The sequence below is a fragment of the Pelodiscus sinensis genome, chromosome 6 (assembly GCF_049634645.1).
Source record: "Pelodiscus sinensis isolate JC-2024 chromosome 6, ASM4963464v1, whole genome shotgun sequence".
Classification (NCBI taxonomy): Eukaryota; Metazoa; Chordata; order Testudines; family Trionychidae; genus Pelodiscus; species Pelodiscus sinensis.
The window spans coordinates 80,922,171-80,948,923 of record NC_134716.1 but is presented as its reverse complement, the minus strand read 5'-3'; the positions used below and the strand labels follow the sequence as shown (position 1 = coordinate 80,948,923).

Below are 26,753 nucleotides of genomic sequence, written 5' to 3'. Positions count from 1 at the left end.
TCACCAGGGCTCAGCCTGTCTTTCATTCCCAGCATTGTCTATTAGTAACCGTTTATGGGCATAGTATAGTCCCACCCTCTGTAATTAGCTGGATTAGGCTCACCTGCTCTAGTCAAAGGAGGCTGGACTCAGTCTATCCCCAGAGACCATCTATGCTGTGATATAAGGCAAGCAATGAAAATTGAGGCGAGTGATATGCTCTTTGTGTCATATAAATATTTTATTTAATAAATACATCTCAGCCATACCAGACTGCTCCTCCGTTATCCTGATGAGATGGCCACTTTCTTATAGGTGTTTCAGAAGAGGTAGGTTTGGAATTGAGATTTGAAAGAAGGTAAAAAAGTAGTGGTTTTAGGGATTATGAAAACAGGCTTTTTTAGATATGAATATATGGAATAATGAATATTAACAGATGTATAATGTATGTATGTATTAATGGATGTATGATGCAACTTTTATCATGCTAAAACCTACCTGCTTGATAGAGAGCAAGTAGAGAAAATACATGAAACTATAGGGAGGGTAAGAAATCACAGGCTTCATGGATTCATGCCACTTAGGACTAATTCCTGCAACTAGAGGAAATGGAATAGAAAATCAATGAGCATATTCTTAGCATATATTTGTTTTTAAGAAGTTCCAGCCTCCTATCTTTTTAAGTATTGTTTTATCAATAATTTGATATAGGTGAAGTTTGGAGTGAGAGGGTGAGAGTCACTTGCATTGGATCAGGGACATGTAAAATACATTTCCATGCAAGTCTAAATCTGTTCACTTGTGATGGATTCCCACAAGAGAGAGGTCGTGACCTGTTTTCCCTTACGGTTCTCCCCAGGAGAAAACTGCTGTAAATTAGAGGAGACACTGCTCAGTAGATGTACTGAATCTCCCTGCCCGTTCAGTTCTTGCCTTCTCTTCTTGGGCTTCTAACAAGAATAAAAAATGTGCTAGTGGCTCTGTGACTATTAAGAACTAGACTACTGACTTAGATGCTGAACAGGCATCAGATAGTAAGGCACTGAACATCTGCTCTCATCTACTGTAGTGTATATTCTGTGACTTTTGGTGCATGTACACAGCACCCTAAACTCGAAATAAGATACGCAATTTGCGCTATGCTCTTTTGAGCCATCCCTTATCCCTTGTGCAATGAGGTTTACCAGGATGCCAAAATAGCGTACCCATTATTTTGAAAAAATATTTTGAAATAACAGGTGGTTTGTGTAGACGTGGTTAACTATTTCGGGATGCCAGAGGTATCCTGAAATAGCCATGCAGTTTAGATGTACCCCTAGAGCAGAATTTGACCTGCTCTTTTTTGCTGAACTTGCACAAGTGACCTTGAGGTGAAAAGCACTATATCCCATTACTAATTCTATGAGCCAATCAGTCTCCTTCAGTATAAACATTTTTAAAAGTTATTCTGAAAAGACATTGGCAGACAATTGTTATATTAAGAGTGACAGAGTTTTATGCTCCTACTCTATATCGATCCACAAACTGAAACAGCCCCGATGTTTTTTTTTCCCCTACCATCTCAGCCCTTATCTGGGGAGCTCTGACAGTTCAAAACATTTCCAGTAAATCCTCCGTCTTCCATCAACAACCAAAATCCAGGCCCCTCATTTTCCTTTTTCTCAATTATACTTCTTGTCAACTTGCATTACAGATGAATAACACAGAAACATAAAGACATGCCCTACGGAAGAAAACTTGCTTAGTTTTATAGGCTGAGCAAGCTTAATCATACATAATAATTACAATAGCAATTTGACAGTAGTAACTTTTAAAAAGAAAAAACAATGAGGAAAAATTATAACATTAAAAATAAAATTAAAATTTATTTTGAGAGGCAAATGTATGTATATTATGTCATTGAGTGTCAGAATCCTCTCAAGCTATTTCTTTCACTTTTTGGATACAGCCTGCCTACTTCCTAAACAGATTCCTAAATAATACAGTACCCAGGGATGAAGATAAGTCATATATCTGGCCTCCACAGTCAACCTTCAGTCTGACAGAATGAAGCAATATGTAATTCAAAGAGCTCACTTTTAAACATTTCAGTGCTGTAAGAGAACTAGAGAGTAATTTGGATAAAATAAGGTTATTGAACCCCATAAAACTATTTTATAATGTACTATGTATCGATTCCAAAACAATGATTCTCTTGGCAAAATAAAGCCCACAACATCATCTGATTGTCTTTCCCAGGTATATAAACAGTATCACTGTATCATATCTATATCAATTATCTAATATATAAAATATATCAAAATTACCATGTCATATGTCAAAGAATGATTCTACCTTCTTCATAATGGATTGTAATAAATGAAAATGGAATACATAAAGGATGATCTTCTGTTTTTCCTCTTACTATGAATTTGGAAGTACCAGCCAGTTAAATGTAAAATAATCCAGTTCAGAAACACTAAACATTTTTTTTTAACAAACATAATGGAGCAAATGATTTTGCCATTGACTTTCCTATTGTAGAGTCAGAAGGACCTTTTTTTAAACAATGAACCATGACTGCGTCTACACTAGCAAAATACCAGGGCAGTTTTTAGGATGGGTTCATGCCTTCAATTACCCAGAATTGCATCAATGTCTTACTGAGGCACACCATGATGTAGTTTATTATCAGTAGAATATCAATAATTAATTTAATGTTTCATTTTACAAGAAATTATACAGTTTTGCATGTATACTTTTCTACTCTGAAAACTAACAAAGAATAGATTATAAATATATCTTTGCTACTAGCTAGAATATACTCATTTGTTAGCTTTTTCTATTTTTTCTCTTTCGTTTAAGGGTCTCTGAACTATTTTATCTCTTTATCCTTCATCTACCTGTCCGCTGAAGTTGTGTCTTCTTTCTAGCTGTGGCCACCAGACATTTGCAAAATGATGGTAATAGAGCATCACATCAAATATAGAGCATACAGGATGTATGAGGAGGTTATACTGGGGGAAAGAGCAATCTCTGTATCCTCTCCCTACCCTTTAAAAAAAAGAGAGAGAGAGAAAACATTTACCTCTCTTAACTATCATTTTAGCCCAGACTGCCATGCATAACATTACACTCACTTTGTTGCCTGTTCTGTAGCTACACATTTTGCTTTTGTTTGGGCATTCTTTACTATACCCTTAAGCCCCAACTGCATCTGAATACATTCACAAAATGAATTTCAATACTTACCATCTACATAACATATGAATACAGCATAGACTTAAAAATAAAAAAGTCAAACTCCAAATGACCTTGATAAGTATGTATTCTCCAATTTTTGATTTTTGTTAAGAGAAATCTAGTGGATTCTATTTCCCATCAGATCGATTTTTTTTTCCAGTATATAGCTCTAGATATAAAGTTAAATGAAAAGTCTGCTGTTCTACTTCTGAAAACTACTTAGTTATGTAATATATTAAATGAGTTTTTCAAGGTGACCGTGGAAGATGTTACTTCATTCATCAAACCTCTTTCCTTTAAATCATACAACCCTTACAAAGAATCTGTCAGTTCTCTGTAACACTCGTAAGGCATATAAATATCACTTATTTTTCCCAGAGTTGTTTGTTTATTCCACTTTTCCCACAGGGTATCCACTGGAATCTGCCTAAATATTTCTTCAGATCTGGGAGGAGGAGAGGGTAATTTTCAGATTTGCCTTGAAATTCTTTCAGCTATAAGGAGTATCTTTCAGCTAGTTCATTAATTTTGTTCTTCGTTGCACAGATCTTGTTAAAACAGATGAAATAATCTGCAATTTGGCTTGTCTCAGATTGAACAAAAATTACTACTAATGAAATTTTATCCTGATACAGTGTGTTGTTTTCAGTTTAAATTTGTTGCCCTAGTTACCAAGTTCCTTCTGGTATATTCAGCATTAAAAGCCTACATTGTGATGTACACTTCATTTATGAGTTCAGTCTCTATTGACTCACATTGGAAAATTACTTGGTATTTAAATTTATGAAATTTGTATTATGATGTGCTGAAGTCTTTTGAGCAATTAAAGAATCAATTTGAGCTCTCTTCAAGGAATGTTTTTGGATATACACATTACACTTTTTGCTTAGCTGCAAACTGTAGGAATGAGTTATTTTTCTTGTTAGAAAGAGTATTGAATTCTTCAGAGTGATCTCTGAAATGTATTGCATGAAAACCCATGGCATAAGGAAAAATTCTCATTGACTTCAACCTTAGGGTCTATTTCACACTTACATGGAGCAGTATCTCACTATATGATTTAAAATAACAGTTTTATGAAGAACATTTAAAAATATTTTGTTTACACTGTGATTTCATCCTGATTATAAAGTCCAGTTCATATTAGGGATGTTAAGGACTAGTCGACTCTGAGTCCCGCGCTGATCTCAGGCTCCATGCGGGCACTTCCGCTTTGAAATGCAATATATTCTGTTTTAGCTCAGTGGGGCCTCTTGTGCATTTCAAAGCGGAAGCGCCTGCATAGAGCCCAGAGTCCTAAGTGACTGAGGATAGTTAAGTCTTCAGCAGACAAGATGAATGCTGGCACTTCAGGTTTAAACTTAGCCAGTGAATCTCTGCTGTTTTTTGGCATTGTCACAGAAACACACTGAAACCAGACCTGAAAAACTCTATCTCGTGCTCCCATTTGGAGCTTAGTACTGAACTTAAAAAGGGGTGGGAATACAAACATTTCCATGATACAAATTATAGTTTCCCTTTTCAGTACTAAGGTTAGCCTGGCCCCTCTCACTTTCTAATCATTAATAAAAACACAGTAGTAAAGTTGTAGCAGAAAGCTGTCATAGCAGCTTAACTGTTCCATTGATTTAATTGAGAATAAGCACAGGAATATGCATTAAGAGTAAAAGTTAAGGACCTATAGGGTCATGTTGTTATATTGTAACCTCCAAAGGCAAGGAACCTGTCCCCTCCCCCCCCCCCCAGCACTTACGCATTCTGTGGAGCTGTAGAAAGCCTACTGATAGGGATTTCAAATATTCTAAACTAAAGCACAATGCATGGATTGCAGAAACAGCATGATAACATCTAAGTTTGTTTGCAGTGATGGTGTAGCCATGTTGGTTCCAGGATACAAGAGAGACAGGATGAGTGAGGTAATATAGTTTACTATGCTAGCTTTGGTTGGTGTGAGAGAGAAGCTTTTTAGAGGTTCTTTTCCATGGAACTCAAAAACTTCTTTCTCTATCCAGTAGATATTGGTCCAGTAAAAGATTAATTCACCTGCCTGATATCTCTTATGTTTTTGGTTATTTGTTGTTTGATCTTTTACCTTGGTTTAAAAGTCCTAATAATGGAGATAAATGTGGTACACTCTGTAATGGCAATTGCTACTGTTACACATAGTCTTCATGTTCCTTTTTCTAGGGTGACTGCAAATATTTACTCTTTGGAAGATGTGCTGCATGGTTGTGGTAGTTGTTACGCAAATTTTTGTGCAGAAAGAATTGTGTGAGGAGCAGGAGAATTTGGTCTGTCTTAGTCCTGAATTACAGTCAATTCTTGAGGCAGAGTTGTTTCATGGGAACTGGCCATTGGTGTTGGACTGAAGTTGCTGAAGATGGGATTACCTGCATGGTATTTGGTTACCTCTGTTCTAGTACTCGTGTATATATGTGTGTTAGTCACACTCTGACTCTGCATTGCTGATTTTCCTCCACTGGGAAGCCAAACTATATTGCTCAGGACATCTGCTGACAGTTGACAAAGGAACAGCATTGTACCATGAAGAATGGACAATTAATTTACATGGCATATTTTTGCGCGTTGCCTTAAAGCTGTTTATTCATGAATTATTAGGCAATCACAAAAATGTAAATTAAATAATTAGTGGAAAAGAAGACTGGAACTTCTCAATTGACATTAGTAGTCAGATATGGTGAAGCTAAAAATTGGTTTATATATACAAAGGGGTATTAATTACAGAACAAAGGGTCTGAACATTTGAGTTTATCGGGTTATTTTTAAGGAGATGCAGTATATAATACATGCAGTGCATGGATTTGGAATCATGCTAAACTATCTGGTACCACAAAATATTAGCTGAATGTTATGACTCCATTACATGTAGGCTCAAAGCTGCTCACCTTCCTCACCTGAGAAGATCCACTGATGTCAGTGGAATGACTTGTGTAAGTAAAATCACCAGGCTTTGGTTCAATATTTTACTTCTGAGATAAAAATTAATAATGTTCTTATAATTTTTACCAAATAAAGAATTGTATCTGTTAACCAACAGTTGGAGATCATTTATCTATATTATTTTTTGCAACCATGGAATATGAGAAAAGGACAGAAACCACTCTAAATGTGCAATTTGATGTGATAAAAACTATATAAAGCCATGCATAAAATGACAGTATGTTCCACTCTCTTCTGTCATTTTAACAATAATTGATGTGATGATCATTTCATTAATCACAACTTTCTCCTCTTTCACTGTAGCATATCAATGAAGATATCATTGACCTGGGACCAAAATACTGTGCTCCCTCAGAATGAAACTCATAGTATATTTATATATTCATAGTATATATAATATACTCGTAGTATACTTCATTTTATTGCCTTTTATCCAGAAGAATCACAACTCATGTTATATGCTATGTATGAGCATCATTTCCTCATTCCTGGAATGCAACAACTTCTGGTTTGGAGTACAGCAGCTGTTTCACAGTGCCATCTATACTCTTAAAGCAGTTTAAGACAAAAAATAAAGACTTACTTCCCCAGTTGAAATTACAATGTAAATTTAGGCATGTTGAGTGTAATTATCTTAGCTGGAATTTAATCAAGCCACCATGGCAAATAACTCTGGGTATTGCAAAAAGTGACATGGATCTTTTAATGACTGCAAGGGTCAGGGACCCTGTCAGCATAATGGCTTTATGGCTAATCACAAGAACACACTACAACTTTATCCTTTGGAATGAAGTTATTGGAAGAGACATCCTTAAACCTAAGCAAGCAGACTGAAAAGTCTGTAAACAACTTGAAGGATCCAAATAGGAGTAGAAACTCCAAGAAGCAAGAATACTTAACTCAGCAGGCTAAAAACATTCCATCAAACACACATGAGAGTAAAAAATATTCAGATGCTCTATGGTTCAGTTCTGTCATTTAAAAAAACTGGTCTCTTCAAGAGTATTACACTTGTCCCTCCCTTCTCCTTCTCTCTCTCTCTCTCTCTTTTTTTTAAAGGCCCAATAAGTCAGGGTCCAATTCAGTCTACTTAAAATGGACTAATTTGTTCAGTAATGTAAGTGTAGGTGCTGGTGAAGTTGATTTATTTTGTGTCACACTTTCTGAAACCACATTTAGGAAACATTGGGAATTAAATTAGAGATGTGCAAAGTGACGTAAACTATGTTGGCAAGTCAATCCAAAATTATAAATTGGTGGAAATTATACCCAGCAAAGAGTGGTGTAGCAGAACAAGCTATCTTTTTAAAACTTTTTTACCAATTATTAGTAGTTCTTTGCCAACAAACCATGGGCCACATTCAGAAGTGTGTAAGAGTAAGTTACAGATCCAAAAGAAAATGGGTTTAAGGGTGGCAGTCAGTATAGCTTACATGCTGAAGAGACAAAATAAAGAGCACAATAAATTAGATGATAATGGCCCTACTTTAGCTTTCAAGAAGTTTTTAAAAGATACCAAAAAATGGGTATGTTTTCATAAGACTGATGACACCACAAAAATGAAGTGCATTTATTGTGAACAGTTATTCATATTTAATATAATACAACAGAAGTTTGGAACAGTGTAGCTTTCACTTAATATACACTGTCAATTTGATGAATTGCATCATATATTTCTTATTGTAATTCACTCTGATTGCTATGTAGACAATAAAGTGTCCAACTTTTCTAGTTTAGGAAAAAGGTATGAATACCTAGATCACAATTTTGTAGTAATTTAAACTATCAATTGGTCTAAAGATTTTGTGGTTAAAATAACTGCTGAATGGGTATAATTTTGGTACTATGGTTACTATGTACCTACAGTTCCTGGGTCTGAGAAACTATTATGATGTTCACATTCATACAAACGGGTTTGTGTATACAATGCATGAACCAGGCCTAATAATTATATCTTATATTAGGAATGATGGGGTATAACTGTAACATTTGGTCATGAAATGTGATAATGAACTGCGTTAGTTTTGGAAATCGTGAGTAAGTCTCAATCAGATATTTGAAAACATCACATTACATCCTACATACTTAACTTGTTGATGGCACCTATTAAACCCTACATTTTACTGTTTTGGCTATTACTTACACCAATAAAAATTATATTTTATCAACTTTCATGCAGTAGTTGAATATTGTGCTGAATTACAAAGATCTGAAATGGTGGGCCTAAATTAAAGGACACTATCAACTAAGGTCTCAATCCTGCAGAAAAGTGCACGTGAGTTTTTCCATGCATAGGTGTAGTTCCATTGAACTATGATCCTGGCACAACCATGACTGATTTCAGTGGAAGTTTGGGGAGGTGCAGGATTTGAAGCCCTTATTATATATCTAAAATGCCACAGTTTAAAAGGACACTGTCAACTTCAGTGGGATTACTTGCAAGTACAGGCAGTCCCCGGGTTACGTACAAGATAGGGACTGTAGGTTTGTTCTTAAGTTGAATCTGTATGCAAGTCAGAACTGGCGTCCAGATTCAGCCGCTGCTGAAACTGATCAGTTTCAACAGTGGCTGAATCTGGATGCCAGTTCTGACTTACATACAGATTCAACTTAAGAACCCCAGGCATCCCCAAGTCAGCTGCTGCTGAAACTGATCAGCGGCTGATTCCAGGAAGCCCGGGGCAGAGGCTTCCTGGAGTCAGCCACTGGTCATTTTCAGCAGCTGCTGACTTGGGGACATCTGGGGCAGAGCAGCTGGGGTGCTGCTGGGTTGGTCCCGTGGTGCCCAGAGCGGTGCTACGGGACCAACCGGCAGCGCCCCAGCTGCTGTACCACAGGCGTCCGGAGCAAAGCCGCGGAGCATGGGGGCAGCGGGACAGCCGAGACGCGCCGTGGCTATCCTGCTGCCCTCGGGCTCCGTGGCTTTGCTCTGCTTTGCTCCCCGTCCCCCTGGTCTGCAGACCAGGGGGACGGGGAGCAAAGCGGCGGAACACGTGGGCAGCGGGACAGCCCAGACATGCCGTGGCTATCCTGCTGCCCTCGGGCTCCGCGGCTTTGCTCTGCTCTGCTCCCCGTTCCCTTGGTCTGCAGACCAGGGGGAGGGGGAGCAGAGCAGAGCAAAGCGGCGGAATACGCTGCCAGCTGACAGCCTATAGGACTTCAATCTGACAGTTCCAGAACACCCCAAAGCTTCCTCTTAGGTCAGGTTTGATTGAATAAGGAATGTAGTATCAGGCCCAGTGAATGGAAATGGTTAAAGCGACTTGTGAACACTCAATTCTTTTAGTTGGTGGAAGTAGTCATATTATTAATACAGTTTCGATTGCTGTTATGTAAAAAAAAGTATCAGGAAAAACTAGTTCCTTTATATATGCTTTTTTAATAATTACATGCATCCACTTGCCCTGCTTACTAAAAAACCTATGCAGATAGTTTGAGCAATCTAGCTAAATATAAAATAAAATGTGCTTTTTTTCAAGATTGGGACCAGGCATCTTATTTCTGCAACAGTCTGTGTGGCATTGGGCCTGTGCATTTGTTCACTGAAAATAATCCTAAATCTAAACAGTAATTTGAGCTAAAGCTTTGAAGTGAAGTGGTTGTATAGGAGACTGGATTCTGATATAAAGCACACTATACACTGAGTCATTTATATTTGTTCAAAATGGGCAGCTGCAAAAGTATATTTGTAATTTCTAAAAGCCACATAAAAAAATGAAACTTGCTTGCAATAAAGATATTTGTAATGTTTTTAATTTCAGGTAATACTGTTTTTAAATGTCACTGATGTTTTTGTAAACCCTATTTAGTCTACATGTTTGTGTAATTCATGCTTTAATAATGATTTGTTTTGTTTCTTATGCTATTAAAATTTCTTCTAAAATACTAACAATTTGAAAAATTACAGCAGCTTCTGTATGCAGTTATTACAGTCATAACATAGCTATTATCCTATGGTGAAAAATCCTTTCAAAAGGAATTGTAGTTTAAAAATAAAAGCTTAAGGGACTGAATATTTTCCATGCACTTGCTAAAGTATTTCATTCTGTGGTGGTGCTGATACAGCCCTTTTAATCCCATGTAAAGGAAATGAGAGCGCAGCCATGGGCAAGTGCAAGCAGCACTAAGTATGAGGCAGTTTGCTTGATGGAGTTCAGATACAAATACAAGGAGGAAAATGTCACACTGCAGCACCCTGCCCCTTATTGTCACTCCCCACAGCGCTGTGGAAATCTCCCCCGTCCCCTCCCCCGGCTTTCCTATAATTCCCCCCCCCCGCCGCCAGATCGGCTGGATGGAGATAAACCCTCGGAGGCAGAGAGGGAGGAGGCAGATCCTCGTACACGCAGGGAGGGCTAGGGAGCTGCGGCGGCGACTTTGCTCTTTAAATTGGGCTCAAAGCCGATTACAGCTGATCTCCCACGTGACGTTTCCCTTTCTGGCTCCCGGCGGAGTTTGTTGGGGGATCCTCGCGGGCTCAGCGCGTCTCTGCCCGCAGCGGCTGCAGCTCGGGCTCCGCGCACAACTTTTTTGGCCGGGGGTAGGGAGGGGAAGGAGAGACTGTGCGTCTGCCGAGCCGCTCGGGATGCTTCAGCCGGCGCCTGTGGGTTAGCGCGGGGCGCCCCTCGCAGAGCCAGAGCAGCAGCACCAAGCCCGGGAGGACAGCACCAGCCTCGACCTTCTCCTCCCGCCCCAGGCTAGGAGGCAGCAGTCGCGGCAGGCGGGAGAGCAACCCCGGGACGCCGCCAGCGCGTCTGGCCCGAGGGGCCCCGCGCCGCACGTCCCGCGTCCTCGCAGAGCAGCCCCCAGCGAGCGGGCAGCGCGCCAAGGCCGGTAGCTGCCGTCGGCGCGGGCAGAGCCCATGAGGCACCCCCGCGGCTCGGCGGGGCTGTGAGCGCCCGGGCGGCGCGGAGGAAGAGGAGGAGGCCGGCCGGCTGCCCAGGCACCATGCAGAAGAGCGTGCGCTACAACGAGGGGCACGCCCTGTACCTGGCCCTGCTGGCCCGCAAGGAGGGCACCAAGCGCGGCTACCTGAGCAAGAAGACGGCGGAGACCAGCCGCTGGCACGAGAAGTGGTTCGCGCTCTACCAGAACGTGCTCTTCTACTTCGAGAGCGAGCAGAGCGCCCGGCCCGCCGGCATGTACATGCTGGAGGGCTGCAGCTGCGAGCGAGCGCCGGCCCCCAAGGGCGCCTCCGCCGGCAGCGCCAGGGACCCCGCGCTGGACAAGCAGGTACCGCCAGCCCGCTCTTCCCGGATACACCCCGCCCTCGCCAGCGGCTCATTCTCCCCGGGCTCACTACACGCACACCCCATTGGAAAGCCCCCTCCCCCAACAGCCTCCTCCTCGGCTTCACCGGGAACACCCGCCCGCCGGCATAATTAATCCCCCCCCCCCCCCGCCCATGGGTAGCTGAAACCCGTCTGAAGTAGCAGTGCAATTAGGAGTGAAAACGCGTCCGCCTTCTACTACACTGACGGGGGCTGCAAAAGGATAGTGTAAAAAACCCATAGAAACTGCCACAGCAGCTCCAACCCTCCGATACCCCACCCTGACTAGGGGATTTCAAGAAGCTCTTGCCTTGTGCCTTGAAACATGGGGTCTGTCTCTTCCAAACTTCTTGTTAATGGCCCTAAGGTCGTTCTGGATGTTCTCTTTGGCCATTTAAACTAGGACCCAGAGGGTTCCCCCGTCTTTGAGCTGGCCCCGCTTCCTAGTAGTTGCACTTACAGACTTTAAACAAGATGTCTGAGCCTTAACATCTCATGAGCTAATGACATGCCATTGTTGAGCATTTACAGCCCGGGCACCTCCGGGAGATAAGTTATGTACCAAATGGAGGCAGCCTGTACAGATAAACATTTCTGGGGCAAATGAGCCCAGAACATGTCTATGAGCCTTATAACGAAACAGATTCCATTTATTGAGCAATGGCAAAATCTGCAGTTCTTTGACCCACCCTGCTGTAAAACCTATTTTTAGAAGCTACTGAAAGAACCAAGAAAAATTAGTTGCTGGGTACATATAAATCCCAGGATAAAGGGGGTTGTAATGGGGTGTAAATCAGACCAAAATGAAGGCTGAACAAAATTTATAATGGAAACTAAATCAGGAAACTTTAGACCAGGCATGTCCAAAGTCCGGCCTGCGGGCCAATTGCTGCCCGTGTTCCGGTTTAATACAGCCCCTCAGGTAATTTGGCAATATCTATCTTTTATGGCCCCCAACGAATCCATATGTATTGAGATGAATACATTGTAAAATCTCAGTTAAAGTCAGTTGGTCTAAATCAGTTATAAATATATTTGGACACAACATGTATATTTGGTGTTATGTTCCTGTTCATATTTTTTGAACTTAAAAGTTGACAGACAATCTTTATTACCAATAATATGTAATGTACTTTACAATGTTCCTGACATATATTTCAGCTTCCTGGATTTTTTTTTTCCATCTGGCCTTCAGATATGAAAGGCAGAGTGATATAACACCTGTTTAGATTGGTCATCCATGTGACGAAATGAAAAGTATGCCGTTTGCAATAAACTTTGCATAAAATAGTTAATTTGCATTTAATTTTAATGGTTCAAAGAGTGTAAGGCAAAATGGTCGGCCCTCACGCATGTTCACTTCATCAAATATGGCCTTCTTTGAAAAAAGTTTGGACACCCCTGCTTTAGACTCAAGTACTGCATTTTCTTACTCATGCAATAAAACCAAGAGGCTTCCATGGGATTACTCATGGGTGTAGGACAGCTCACCTATGTATGGTAAGAGTTACAAAATCTGGTCCCTAAAGTGGATGCTTCTTGAGCAGTGGGGTGTTGGATTTTTGTTTTGTTTTTGTGTTTTTGGGATGTTGTTAAACATTACATACATTTTTCAAAACAATGAATAAAAGACACTGTACTTATGCTACATAATGATTGATCAGATATTCTACTTTAGGCCTCTATTTTAGCATAATGCATCTAATGTGAAACTTTGGTGTCCTTTTTTCACTGCTTTGCTGAAGTTTGTGCATTAAACTTTCATGTGGCTTGTGCTTATTCATCAAAGAAATCAAACAGGTGTCAAACTGGTTTGGAGAAGTTTGATTACTTCCAAAGAGGAGGGTCCCAGATGAACTGCAGGCATTTGTTATGAGCGAGAAATAAATGTTTTCAGTTTATAAAATCTTCTAGTCCATTACTTTAACTTTAGACTGATATATTAGGAGAGTTAATTCAGAAAGTTTCTTAGTCTCTTGCTGCCTTGTCTTAACTTTTCATTTATTTATAGTCCTTTTGGCATAGATATATTCATGCCTATCTAACTCTACCAACATTTACAGGTAAAAATATACCTAGTTATGCAGATTGGGATGACAACAGAACATTTGCTTGATTCTTTGACATGTAAGCTTGTCTGGGTGGATAATTGAAGTGTATGGGAATCCTCTGTTCAAATGAACATGTATATTTTTATTCCTTTATGCAATTCTTCTAGGATTCCCCACCCATATCTTTTCATGGGTTTATGGCCTTATGTCTCTATAACTAGTATATTTAAAGTGTAGTTAGTAAGAAAAAATGTGAAATACACTCTTGGGATGACTTATTTTACTGATAGAAACAAGGTGTTTTTTAAAAATGCATTTAGCTCTGCACAGTTATAGAAGAACAAGTTGGAGTTTATCCTGCTTTAAACATCAACTACATTTTGTCAGCAAAACTGTATATTGATGATTTGAGAGGGATAAAAAACACTGCGAGAATTTTCAGATCCCGGTTCGAGCTTACAGGGTTGGCAGTTGGAAAAATTCTCATTAACCTGCAAAAGAACAAACCCTATTATGGTGGTGTTCAAAATAATAATTATGAAGTCCGACAATATCCCTCTATTCACAGTGCTTCTTTAAAATAATTTTAACTCTTTCAAATGTGATAAGTATTTATACAGACACAAATGTGTATGTTCTAAGAGCTACAGTAAAGTTTTTCAGTGTGAAACAAAACAAAAATGTATTTTAAAAATATTAAACCAGTTTTCTTTTTCTTTCTTGAAACACCTACTTTGATGCACACGTCTCATTAGACGAAAACAATAATACAACTGAAAAATCTGAGCCCTCTGTTTTCATATAAAACAGGACTATAACTTTTTTGAAATAGATAATGAATGTTTAGCATTTAAACTTTCACTTCCGCCTGTATAATGCTAGCTTTTAAACCTGAGTTCATTTGAACCATGAGCAGATAAAATGTTGTATGGTGATTTCAAAAGAACTATTTCCAGTGAGAGCCGTTTTCTCCAGAAGAGGGAGAAGGAAGGTTTTAAAAAAAGTATCATCTCCTTCAAGACAAGGGAGCTTACCTTATGCACATAATTGACTTAGGAAACTTAGATGCTACAGTGATAGCTGCTATGTAGTATCCTAAACTAGACACTCAGAGGGGACTTTTTTTTTTAATCCACAATTCAATTATCACAGCTTGCACTTGTGCTTTGGTTTGTCTATTTAGATTTTCTCTTTCATGGTGATTTAGGAGTAAAACATATGGGTAACTGTAGTAGACCATGAGAGAGAGAAGTTGGAGTATGAGATGTTATCACAAAAACAGTGAGATAAATCAAAAGAATAAAAATTCTGGGTTGTTTGAAGAGGGGTTTAGTATGATATATATTTGGGTGCCTTTTTAAAAATTAACTATTTTGCTGCTGAAGAAAATATTTTTATTTAAATTATTTTACTGGGTATTCCATTAAAATAGGTGGAAAGTCTGTTCAGTCGCATGGGAAATAAGCATTTGCTGTGCATGCAGCACCTTATGTGGTGTGTAACAGCTGGCTGAATAATACATTTATTATAAATGTTTTATTCGGTCAATGAAATTTGAAGTCAATCAGTTTTGTCAATCAGTTCTACCTTTGTGGATTATAGAAGATGCATTTAAAAAGAAGAAATGTCTGTTTCATTTTTCTTTTAGTTATTTTGCATATCCTTTTGATTTAGAAATTGAATTGATAGTCTTGTTGATAGTATCATGTGTCAGAGAAGATCTTTGGAGTTAAGTTTTTACATTTCAGAAGGGAAAATACCCGTGTTGGTGAATTGCAGCCAGAAAATGTTTATGTGCAGATGTGTAAACACACACTCTCTGATCCCCATAAAACACAAGCAGCTTAAAGATTCCACATTTTAACCACTACTAGTGCTGTTAGGCACTTCCACCAATCTGTCACAGAGGATTATTACAGAAGGACAATATCTACTGAACAATTTATAGAGAATGCCAAATGCCTGCAGTTGAATGCTCCAATTTTTTATTACAAAGACCTGTATTAAAGACATGTGGCATTGTTTTAATAATTCTGATATGGTGTATATAATATTTATAGCTCTGCCTAAAAGTAGCAGTGGGGAGACTTAAAATAATTTATTTTGAAACAGGAGGAAAATATATTTTTTAAGTGTAGATCCTGATTCAATATTAAAGAAAATACATAATCCACAAATAAATGGCCATTCCCTTGTTTATAGATAGTTATTGACCTTTTATGGAGCTTTCAACTTTCCCCACCGTATTTTGAACTAAAAACTTTGAATAGCTTTTTGTTAAATAACTTCTGCACATGACTCATTGCCATCTTTTAAATCCCATTTTAAATTAATTTAAAATGTAATTTAAAACCTAATGATATAGAAATAGCTTAGTTTGAAAGCCACCATCTGAAAATATTACACATTCAAAAGTTTAAAGTCTGGTTCAAGCTGAAGTATTACTTCCCCATCCCTAATAGCTTATGGCTTGTGGTTCTAAGAAACAGGTGCAGTTGCTGGCATGCCAATTCTTCTCTGACCGCAGTTTTAAGAGAGAACATCTTCTTGTATTTCAGAGGGTCATTAAAGAAAAATGACTTTATATCTGTGGGTGATTAATTCCTTTACAGTTAAATGAAACACACAGTTCTTAAATGCCTCATTATAGAATAGAACTTGTGGTCCAGGGAACAAATTCAGTTTGAATAAAGAGGATTTATGGAAGTATGTATATACAAGTTGTTCTAAAAAGTCTATATGGGGCCAACACCTATATAATTTCAATTTGTTTTATAGCTGTGTAAGGATTAAGCTAAGCATTTTAAATGTTAAAACAAAATCTTAAATATTTTAAGTTTTTAGCTTTTCTAAATGGTTTAAGGAGAGAGAGGTGACTTTTTCCTTATACCTTGTCTGAGATAATCCTCTGCTCCTTAAAAAAATTAAATGTGGTACTAAATCTGTGTCCCCACAGATTAAGAAAATCCAATTATTTGAATTTTTACTGTTGTCTGTAGCTCAGTATTTACTTAGTTTTGCTGTGCTTGTTTTTACAAAGGGCAAAGAAATTATATGATGTATGAAACCTCTATATTTTAAATAGAGTTGTGGAAATAACGAAAAAGACACATGCCATCAGGCCATCCTTTTCCATGCTCATTTAATTTTTTTAAGTAATACAATATAAAATCATAGAACAATGCCCATAAAACAGTCATTCCTTATTCAGAAGAGATTATCATAATCAATTGAAAGTTCATATTTTCAGGTATAAATATTGTCCATGATTCTTAAGGTTTTTTTGCCTGCGTATGTCGAGGGTAGTTTCTTGGGACGGTCCAAAGCATAGTTTGGGTTGTGTTGCCCACATTCTAGAAATGTCCTGCTTTATTAAAAAAAAAGAATTAATTTGGCCTCTCTAACAATTTGTCATTGAAATTATAGTGATTAATTTGTGTAACGAATGTAGAGATTTTGTGGTGATGATATTGGAATAAAAATATTCTTGGATGGAAAATGAAATTTACAATTGTTAATGTATTTGCTTTGCCAAAGGAAGAGCTCTTATTTTTACCCCACCCAAAATCTCTCACTGATATTACTTTTATTGGGGTGAGTAGGGATTTTTACATGAAGAGTTTGCAGGATGGAGGTCCTTGATGTATTCCAGATGTCATGGTAGTGAGTGTCATCTAACAGTCTAGACTGTGCGCATTAGTTCACAAAATACATATATATTGCAAGTAGCAGCCTAAAATTAGTTGCTGACGCTGCCATCCATTTAATGCAAGTTACATTACAAGAAGTTGCCTATGGCTTGTCATGTAGAAGTGCAAAGTGAACGTACAGTATGCCACCTGGTCTTCATGTAACAGGCAGTATTAAAATAGAAAAATGTAACCCATGTGATCTCACTATTAACTGAACCAAGCAGGGAAGTGTAGACTGCATTTATTTTTAACTGAGACTATGTCTGTTTCATTCGAATTTTGAATATTTTTATAATATGAGAGAATGATTAGGAAAAGTCACAGCGGTAGCCACAAGTGTTAAATATAACTCATATGTTAAATTCTATCTTTAAAGGTTCATTTTCCACACTTTAAAATCAGTGCATCTGCTTTATATCATTAGAGATCAGACTACTTGCTAATATACAGTAGTAGTGGAGTTGTGTGTCCCCAAAATGAGTCTGTCTAATTTAGTTAGTGGGACTCATTAATTTTTAAATTGTTTATACCTTTTCAAAATTAATAGAATTCATATGTATAACAAGAAGTGCAAAATCAGAGGATACTGACCTCTGTCATGTGATGGGGATATTAACCTTTTATAACTTCAATTTGTTTTGAGTAAATAGGGCCAAGAATGTAAGACCAATCTGTTAGTGGCAACCCTGACCATAGAATCACAGAACTGGAAGGGACTTCAAGAGGTCAGCTTGTCCAGTCCCCTGCCCTCATAGCAGGACTAAATAATATTGAGAACATCCCTGACAGGTGTTTGTCAAACCTGCTCATGTCACACTCAGGAAAAAAGCTATAACAGAGCAAATGATACCACCACAATGTCTTGGTCTGGAAAGGAACACAGTAGAGTACTGGAGCAGAAGCCTGTAAGCATTTGCATGTTTTCCTCGAGGTAAAGTATGTTTCAGCAGAATTGGAAAGGCTGACATTTTCTATACTGCTGCATGAGGTAGGCCCAGGGCCTTTGGAGAGCTACACTATGTCTGAGGGGAACATGAAGAGAAAAGCAAACTACTGGACAATGTCATTCAAAAGTACTTTGAGCCCATACAGGACTGGAGTGCCAGTGTCAATTTGACACATTTGTATGTGCAGAGCCAATGACAAATGAGAAATACTAGTTAAAGAATGAAAATGCATAAAATTAAACCTCCATACTAAGGTATAAGGATAAACTACATGTGTCAAGAAATATCAGAAATCAGGTTATCTGCACTATATATAGAGCCAATAACAACATAAAGATGTTTACCACACAAAAATGGTGGTTGTGACAGTGTCCTTGAGCTTAAAAAGACCCACAAAGATTGTATAAAATGAACACAACAAAACATGTACTATGAGATTTTAGTCCCTAATTGCATCTATTTCTCAAACATAAGGTACATGTTGTAAGCTTTTTGTTTTGAACAGTTCTTCTACTGTACCATAAAAATACCATAAGCAAGTTCTTAGTTACTAACTCGTTAGACCCTACTAATTTTTTATCTGCCTTGACTGATCAATTTTTTACCAACTTCTTTGCCTTTTTGGCAGTTAGCCAAATATAAAACTTTGATCAGATCAATCCACTGATTGGTTTGGAATTTTCAGGGCAGTGGTGCAAATCTTTTTAAAACTGACAGTTCTGAATTCAAGAGTTGAGAGCGTGTTAGCATGGATGCACATGTGCGTGAGCTTGGAATCTTTTAGTAGCAGTGCTTGTCAGGACCATGCATGCACCCTGTGCCTCCTTATGCTCCTGTGGAAGGGCTAATTTGCCTGTTACTGTCAACGGCAACAAACTAGAACCAGAATTGTCTCTGACCCAATTGAGCTTTGTCTGAGCTTCAAAGCCTATTTTATGGGAAAAAAAAATGTACTTGTAAGTTTAATTCTCAATTTTAAATGCCAGTTGGATGTCCAAAAAATGCATGGTGAAGTTACACAACTATTAAAAATAGCAGACTCTAAGGTGGGGTAGCAGACTCTAAGGGAGCCCTGGATTTGGTCCCTGGCTTGCCTGGATCTGGCCCCCAAGGCTTGGGGCTCCTCCCCAGTATTGGGGAGCCCACACTGGCAGTCCAGTCCTGCAGCTCCTTTGTGTGTCCCCCTCCTCCCATGGGGTTGGAACACCAGAGCCAGCTCTGTGCTGTATGGTGGGGGGATCCCAAGCCTCGCAAGCTGGAGTCAAGTAAGCTGAGGCTGGATCCAACCTACAGGCTCTGTCTGGCAGAGGGAGGAAGCGGCTCTGCTTGCTGCCGCTCCCCCTGGCTGGGAAAATGGCAGTGCAACAAAGTACTGCCTGGAGGCTTTTTCCCCGTGTCTCTAATTGGCTGTAATCATGGCCAATAGAAGCAGCACAGGGCAATGCCTGGGAGTGGTGGGGGACAGGGAGCCATGTGCATCCCTGCTCCTTCTTCGTCCCTGCCCAGACTCTCTGTGTCAAGCCTGCTGTTGTATCCTGCCACTTGAGGGGCCTCGCACTCTAGCCTAGGCCCCCATATGTGCTAGAGTGCGATGAGAACGTGGGGAGTGTCTTTCTGCTGCTCAGTTGGGGGCTATGTCAGTGAGGAAGGGGTTGATTTTTTTTATTTTCACTTTCCTGTGTGGCCCCTGACTGACTTTTCTGTGGGATAGCAGCCCCTGACCCTCCCCTCCCCCCCAAAATTCCCACACTCATGCTCTAAGGGTATGTCTACACCGGGATAAAAGACCTCAAGCATGGCTTTGGTTGGCTTGCATCTGCTAATGGGGCTCGCAAGGCGCAGGCTGCAGGGCTAAAAATCACTGGAGAAGTTTGGGCTCAGGCTGGAGTCACCCTCATGGCATCCTGGAGCCTGAATGTCCACACACTTTTTTTCAGCCCCTGGGCTTGAGTCTTAGTTGATGTTGGCTAACTGTGGGATTTTTATCTTTGAGTACACATGCCCTAAACGAGAGGTCCCAAATTATGGGATGTGCCCTCCTAGGGGAGAGCAGAGGAACATTTTGTGTGGGTGTGCAGCAGGGCCTGAGCCAGTCTCAGTGGAGGTGAGGGGGGAGGGAAGGAAGGAAGAGAGCAATGCCTAGCTCTGCTCTGCCCCCAGACCAGTCCTAATCCCAGCCAAAGCTCTGCTCCAAGATGCAACTCCAGCAGCAGCTCCCATTCCAGTTGCAGCTTTATTCTACTCCATTCCCAGCAAAGCCCCAGCTGCAGCTCCACTCTGCCGCCTGCTGTGCCTGCAGCCCAGCTCTGCCTTCATTTCCTCTCTGTGCCCATTCCAGCTCCACATCTACCCCAGCTTCTCTCTCATCCATAGTGCTGCCACCAGCTCTGCCTTCAGTCCAAACTCCTTTGCTGAACAAGCTGTTCAGTAATGGGGGGAAGGAGGCCTGTGATATAGATTCAATCGCTGGTCCGAAGAAGGTGACAGGAAATGTTTGGATACCACTGCTCTAAGCTCAAAGGCTATGTCTAGACTGGCATGATTTTTCACAAATGCTTTTAACGGAAAACTTTTTCCCGTTAAAAGCATTTGCGGAAAAGAGCGTCTTACATGAGATCGTCAGTGTTCTTGCGGAAATTCAAGCGGCCAGTATAGACAGCTGGCAAGTTTTTCTGCAAAAGCAGCTGCTTTTGAGGAAAAACTTGCCAGTCTAGATGCAGCCCTTGAGTTTAAATCCTGTCCTGAATGTCTGACACACCTCAGAGATGCACATGGCAGAAAAATCATGGTTTTTTTTTATTGGTGCATCCCCAATAAATCATTGCCATTGTATGTTATGGTATTAGGGTTATTAGCTTCGAAGCATTTGAACCTTCAGGGATACAGTCAGGTAGTAAGAAGGGGGAATAATAAAGACTAACATGGCTACCCCTCTCATACTTGCCTTGAAACAGTAACTGAGGGAGGACAGATGGTACTGGAGTAAAGACATAGACACGTTGGAGGGATAAGGAACCTATAACTATTAGCATATATATACTTCAGAACCTGGAATAGAACCCAGGGTTTATGAGTCTCCATAAGAACGTAAGAATGGCCATACTGGGTCAGACCAAAGGTCCATCTAGCCCAGTATCCTGTCTGCTGCCAGTAGCCAGTGCCAGGTGCCTCAGAGGGGGTGGACTGAAGACAAAGATCAAGCGATTTGTCTCCTGCCATCCTTCTTCAGCCTTTGACAAACAGAGGCCAGGGGCACCATTCCTTATCCCCTGGCTAATAGCCTTTTATGGATCTAACCTCCATGAATTTATCTAGCTGTTTTTTAAACTCTGTTATAGTCCTAGCCTTCACAGCCTCCTCTGGCAAGGAGTTCCACAGGTTGACTGTGCACTGTATGAAGAAGAACTTTTTTTTATTAGTTTTAAAACTGCTCCCATTAATTTCATTTAGTGTCCTCTAGCTCTTATATTATGGGTACAAATAAAAACTTTTCTTTATTCCCCCTCTCCACAGCACTCATGATTTTATATGCCTGTATCATATCCCCCGTCAGTCTCCTCTTTTCTAAACTGAAAAGTCCCAGTCTTTTTAGCCTCTCCTCATCTGGGACCTGTTCCAAACCCCTAGTCATTTTAGTTGCCCTTTTCTGAACCCTTTCCAAAGCCAAAATATCTTTTTTGAGGTGAGGAGACTACATCTGTACGCAGTATTCAACATGTGGGTGGACGATAGTTTTATATAGGGGCAGTAAGATATTCTTTGTCTTATTTTCTATCCCCCTTTTAATAATGCCTAGCATCCTATTTGCTTTTTTGACTGCTGCTGCACACTGCATGGATGTTTTCAGAGAACTATCCACAATAATTCCAAGATCGCTTTTCTGATTAGTTGTAGCTAAATTAGCCCCCATCATGTTGTGTGTGTATATATAGTTGGGGTCATTTTTTTCAATGTGTATTACTTTACACTTATTCACATTAAATTTCATTTGCCATTTTGTTGCCCAATCACTCAGTTTGGTGAAATCTTTTTGAAGTTCTTCACAGTCTGTTTTCGTCTTGACTATCTTGAACAGTTTAGTATCGTCCGCAAACTTTGCCTCCTCACTGCTTACCCCTTTCTCTAGATCATTTATGAATAAGTTGAATAGGATTGGCTCTAGGACTGACCCTTGAGGAGCACCACTAGTTACCCCTCTCCATTCTGAAAATGTATCATTTATTCCTACCCTTCGTTTCCTGTCTTTTAACCAGTTCTCAATCCATGAAAGGATCTTCCCTCTCATCCCATGACAACCTAATTTACAGAAGAGCCTTTGGTGAGGGACCTTGTCAAAGGCTTTCTGGAAATCTAAGTATACTATATCTTCAATTTCACAATTTCACATTTGAGTTCTTTCAGAACCTTTGGGTGAATGCCATCTGGTCCTGGTGATTTGTTACTGTTAAGTTTTTCTATTTGTTCCAAAACCTCCTCTAATGACACTTCAATCTAGGACAGTTCCTCAGATTCATTACCCACAAAGACGGTGCAGGTTTGGGAATCTCCTCAACATCCTCAGCCGTGAAGACTGAAGCAAAGAAATCATTTAGTCTTTCTGCAACGGCTTTATTGTCCTTGATTGCTCCTTTTGTATCTTGATTGTTCAGGGGCTGTACTGGTTTTTTAGCAGGTTTCCTGCTTCTAATGTACTTAAAAACATTTTGCTATTATTTTTTGAGTTTTTGGCTAGCTGTTCCTCAAAATCTTTTTTGGCTTTTCTTATTACATTTTTACAATTAATTTGGCAGTGTTTACGTTCCTTTCTATTTACCTCATTAGGATTGGACTTCCACTTTTTATAAGATGCCTTTTTATTTCTCACTGCTTCTTTTACATGGTTGTTAAGCGACGGTGGCTCTTTTTTAGGTCTTTTACTATGTTTTTTAATTTGGGGTATACTTTTAAGTTGGGCATCCATATTTCTCTACTGTCAGCAAACTGGTATTCTTTATCTGCACTAATGGCTGTTCTGCATACACTGTGACAGCCTAATACTGCTATCTGTTAATTTGTTAGCTCAAATTTCTACAACTGTGCTAAAGTTCCAACTCTGTCAGTGACGTACCTGTTGTTATTATGGCTGCCATGTAATAAATTTCTGGGCTTTTTTTCTGTTTGCTTTGTGACACAGGCTGGGAGAGGCTGCACACAAATAAATACACTAAGGCCATATTTACATTATGAGATAAGGTCAAATTTATTAAGGTTGATTTCTTACTGGCTAATTTTGTAGAGTTGAAGGTGTATCTCCCCATTTTGCACAATAATTCAATGTAGTTCAAAGTAACGTATCCCCAGTAGGAAGACTGCCATCGACTTTGCAGTGTACTGTGTGTAGCTATCCCATGGTGCCTATGCCACCTTGCATCCCATGGTGCCTACGCCGCCTTGCATTCTGGGTTTATGCTACTTGTGCACACTGGGACCAAAATTGTGTTGTGGGTGGTTCTGGGTTCATGTCATCATTTTCCCATAATGTGCTCGTCTACTCCTCTCTTCTCCCCCCCGTCCTCCTTGCTTGAGGTCAACAGGAAACAGTCTTTCACACCCTTTTTGGCAATGGTTACCCATGCAAATGCCATAGCAGTGTGTCCTTCAGGAATCCCATTGTGCATCAAAGCACTTTGATGTTGATTTCTATCTTGGTGTGCCTAATGGTGGAATATGTCAAGAGTATATGCACAGCACTCCAGGAAGAGAATAGGGATGACACGTGGGATGCCATGGGCACGCAGTTTAGGCAAGCCTTTGTGCTGAGTGAATTGGAAACACAGTTGGCATTTGCTTCTCTGGAAACAATGGAATGCTGGTTCTGATGCCATCAGACAAACACAGACTGGGACTGCATAGTGCTGCAGGTATGGGACAATCAGCAGTGTCTGCAAAACTTCTGAATGTTCTAGTCCACTTTTGCGGAACTTTGCAAGTGACTTTCCTCTGTCCTGATGTGCAGGAGCCCCCGAATGAGACCCAGTCTGATAGTGTAGAAGTGAGTGGCAATTGCCGTCTGGAAACTTGCAACACCAGACAGCTACTGGTCAGATGGGCATCAATTTGGAGTGGGAAAATATACAGTGGGGGCTGCTGTTACACAAGGAGCCAATGCAATCAATACCTTTCTGCTATGGCGTGTAGTGACTAGAAAATGTTGATGGCATAGTGATTGGACTTGCTTTGATGGGGTTCACTAGCTGTGGTGGGACGATAGAGTGCAGATCCCCATCCTGGCCCCCAACCACCTTTCCGGGAGGGGGAGGGGGGGGGGAGGAGAGAGAGAGAGAGAGAGAGAGAGAGAGAACGCACACACACACACACACACACACACACGGCTCAACAAAGCATTGAATCTACTTGCCTGTGGCGAGTAGATTTCAGCCGGGCATCCCGTTTCTTTGTGGCATGTGCAGTGCGGGTCTTGCGCATGCGCAGTGTGGGGCTGGCAAGTGGCTTTTGCCACCGTCCGTCAAGCCCTGTGTATCTATCTATCACTAGGGGTACTTCTCGATGGTACTTCAGGCTCTGGTGGATCACAAGAACAGTTTCATCAACATCAACGTGGGATGGATGAAATGTGCATCTTTAGGAACTCCTGCTTCTTCAGAAAGCTACAAGCTGGAATTTTCTTTCCAGACACGAAAATCAGAGTCAGAGAGATAGAAATGCCAATAGTGATCCATGGCGACTCAGCTGACCCCTTGTTCCTGTGGCTCATGAAGCAGTACATGGGTAGCCTGCCAGTAAAGAGTAGTTCAACTACAGGCTGAGCAAGTTCAGAATGGTAGTTGAAAGTGCTTTTGGGCTTTTAAAGGGAAGGTTTAGGCATCTACTGACTAGGTTAGACGTCAGCGAATGCAACATTCTGTTTGTGGTGGCAGCCTGCTGTGTGCTCCATAATATTTGTAAGAGCAAGGGGGGAAGTTATCAGGCAGAATGGGGGCCTGAGGCAGAGTGCCTAGCCAGAGATTTTGAGCAGCCAGACACCAGGGCTATATGGAGAGCACAGCGCAGGGCAGTGCAAATCAGAGAAGCTTTGAAAGAAAGTTTTATGAATGGCCAGTTTTGAAAATCATGCATGTTGCTCTGAATGAGATGCCCCTCTATTCAGGGTGTTTGCCTGTAATCCCTACACCTTATCCCTGCTCCATCACGGCTATCAGGATGATATATATTGCCTTTTCCTGCCACTCCGCTGTCCTTTTCTGATGTTCTTCTCTCATCTCCTCGAACAGAGTATTCCTCCATCCCATTTGCTCCTTAAACATGTCTTCCCTCATCTATTTTCACCTTTGGATTTGTGTGAGGCAGCTGGTGGAGTCGGAGGAGCACACAGCAATCTCCCTGCTGTTCCTGCTGTAATGAAAAGTTACAAGGGCACATGTTACAGGAGATACATTGTGGAGCCTAAAACCTAATCTGTTAACATACAGCGAGGGTCTCTCTGAAGCCAACGGAGATGTATTCTGTGCAAGGCCAAAGTCGTGCTTTAAAGTGGCCGCTGTATGGCAGATACACAACAGAGTTCTCAAGGGAACATCTGGACTCTTGTGGTTTGGAGGCAGGCATGGTAAGGGACCTGCCAGGATATGACCCTGCAGGCGGGAGGGGGAACAGGGTACAGTTGTGCCAGCAGGATAGGGCGGCAGCTCACATGGCTTCCCTCCTCATGTCTGCCACACCTTGCTTGCCAGGAGAGTGCTGCAGGGGGAGGGGGAGAGAGAGAGAGTGTCAGAGCCTGAAGCCATGCTAGTAGCAGGAGTAACAGCTAATAGCTTCCCCTCCTTCGTGCAGACTGCCATGTGAGATATCAGTCTTCTTTAAATATCACAGAGTGTTAGGGAGCAGATGCTGACTGAATGTGGCCAGAAACCTAGATCTTATACTGCAGTGCTTTGTGCTTCAATGACACCAAACCATTTATTGGTGGCTTGGCATGGGAAGGTGTCCTACTGTGGAAGGTGAAATAAGGCTGGCCTTCCCAGAAATCTTATGAGAAGGATCAAAGAGTTCTTCTATGAGAGCTTCATGGAGATGCTCAGGGAGGATTTCTACTAGGGCTGTCAATTACTTTGTGTCAATGCCTGTGATTAACGCAGAGCACAATTAATGTGTTAATTTTTGTAACACATTAATTGCAGGAATTTCCGCCACGCTTCCCCTTTGGAACTCCCTGGTGGTGTTTCAAAGGGGCAGCACAGTAGGAGCCTGGGATCAGCTGGAGTCCCCAGCTGACCCTGGGCTCCGGGCAGCGCTGCCCCTTTGAAATGCTGCCTTTGCATTTCAAAGGGGCAGAACCTGGGGTCAATTGTGTGGCACTGCCCCTTTGAAGCACTGCCCTGGCATTTCTTACAGCGCAAAGTAGCCCGGGATCAGCTGGGGACTCCAGCTGATCCCGGGATCCCCCGGTGCTGCCCTTTTGAAACTCCACGGCAGCGTTTCCCAAGGGGAGCACTGCATGGAGCCGGGGTCAGCTGGGGACTCCAGCTGATCCTGGGCTTGTGCAGTACTGCCCCTTTGAAACGCCACCACTGTTTTTCAAAGGGGTAGCACGAATAGAGCCTGGAATCAGCTGGGGACTCCAGCTGATCCTGT

General features: G+C 40.9%; 1 protein-coding gene across 3 annotated transcripts in view; it reads left to right on the top strand.

Moving 5' to 3' along the window:
• Window positions 1–10,512: 10,512 nt before the first annotated feature.
• Window positions 10,513–26,753, top strand: part of RASGRF2 (Ras protein specific guanine nucleotide releasing factor 2) — a 205,051-nt gene continuing 188,810 nt past the window's right edge. For all 3 annotated transcript variants that reach the window (XM_075932213.1, XM_075932212.1, XM_075932211.1), the window contains exon 1: window positions 10,513–11,394. In XM_075932213.1, the coding sequence (XP_075788328.1) occupies window positions 11,110–11,394 (285 nt within the window). In that variant the 5' untranslated portion in view covers window positions 10,513–11,109. The remainder of the gene's footprint in view (window positions 11,395–26,753) is intronic.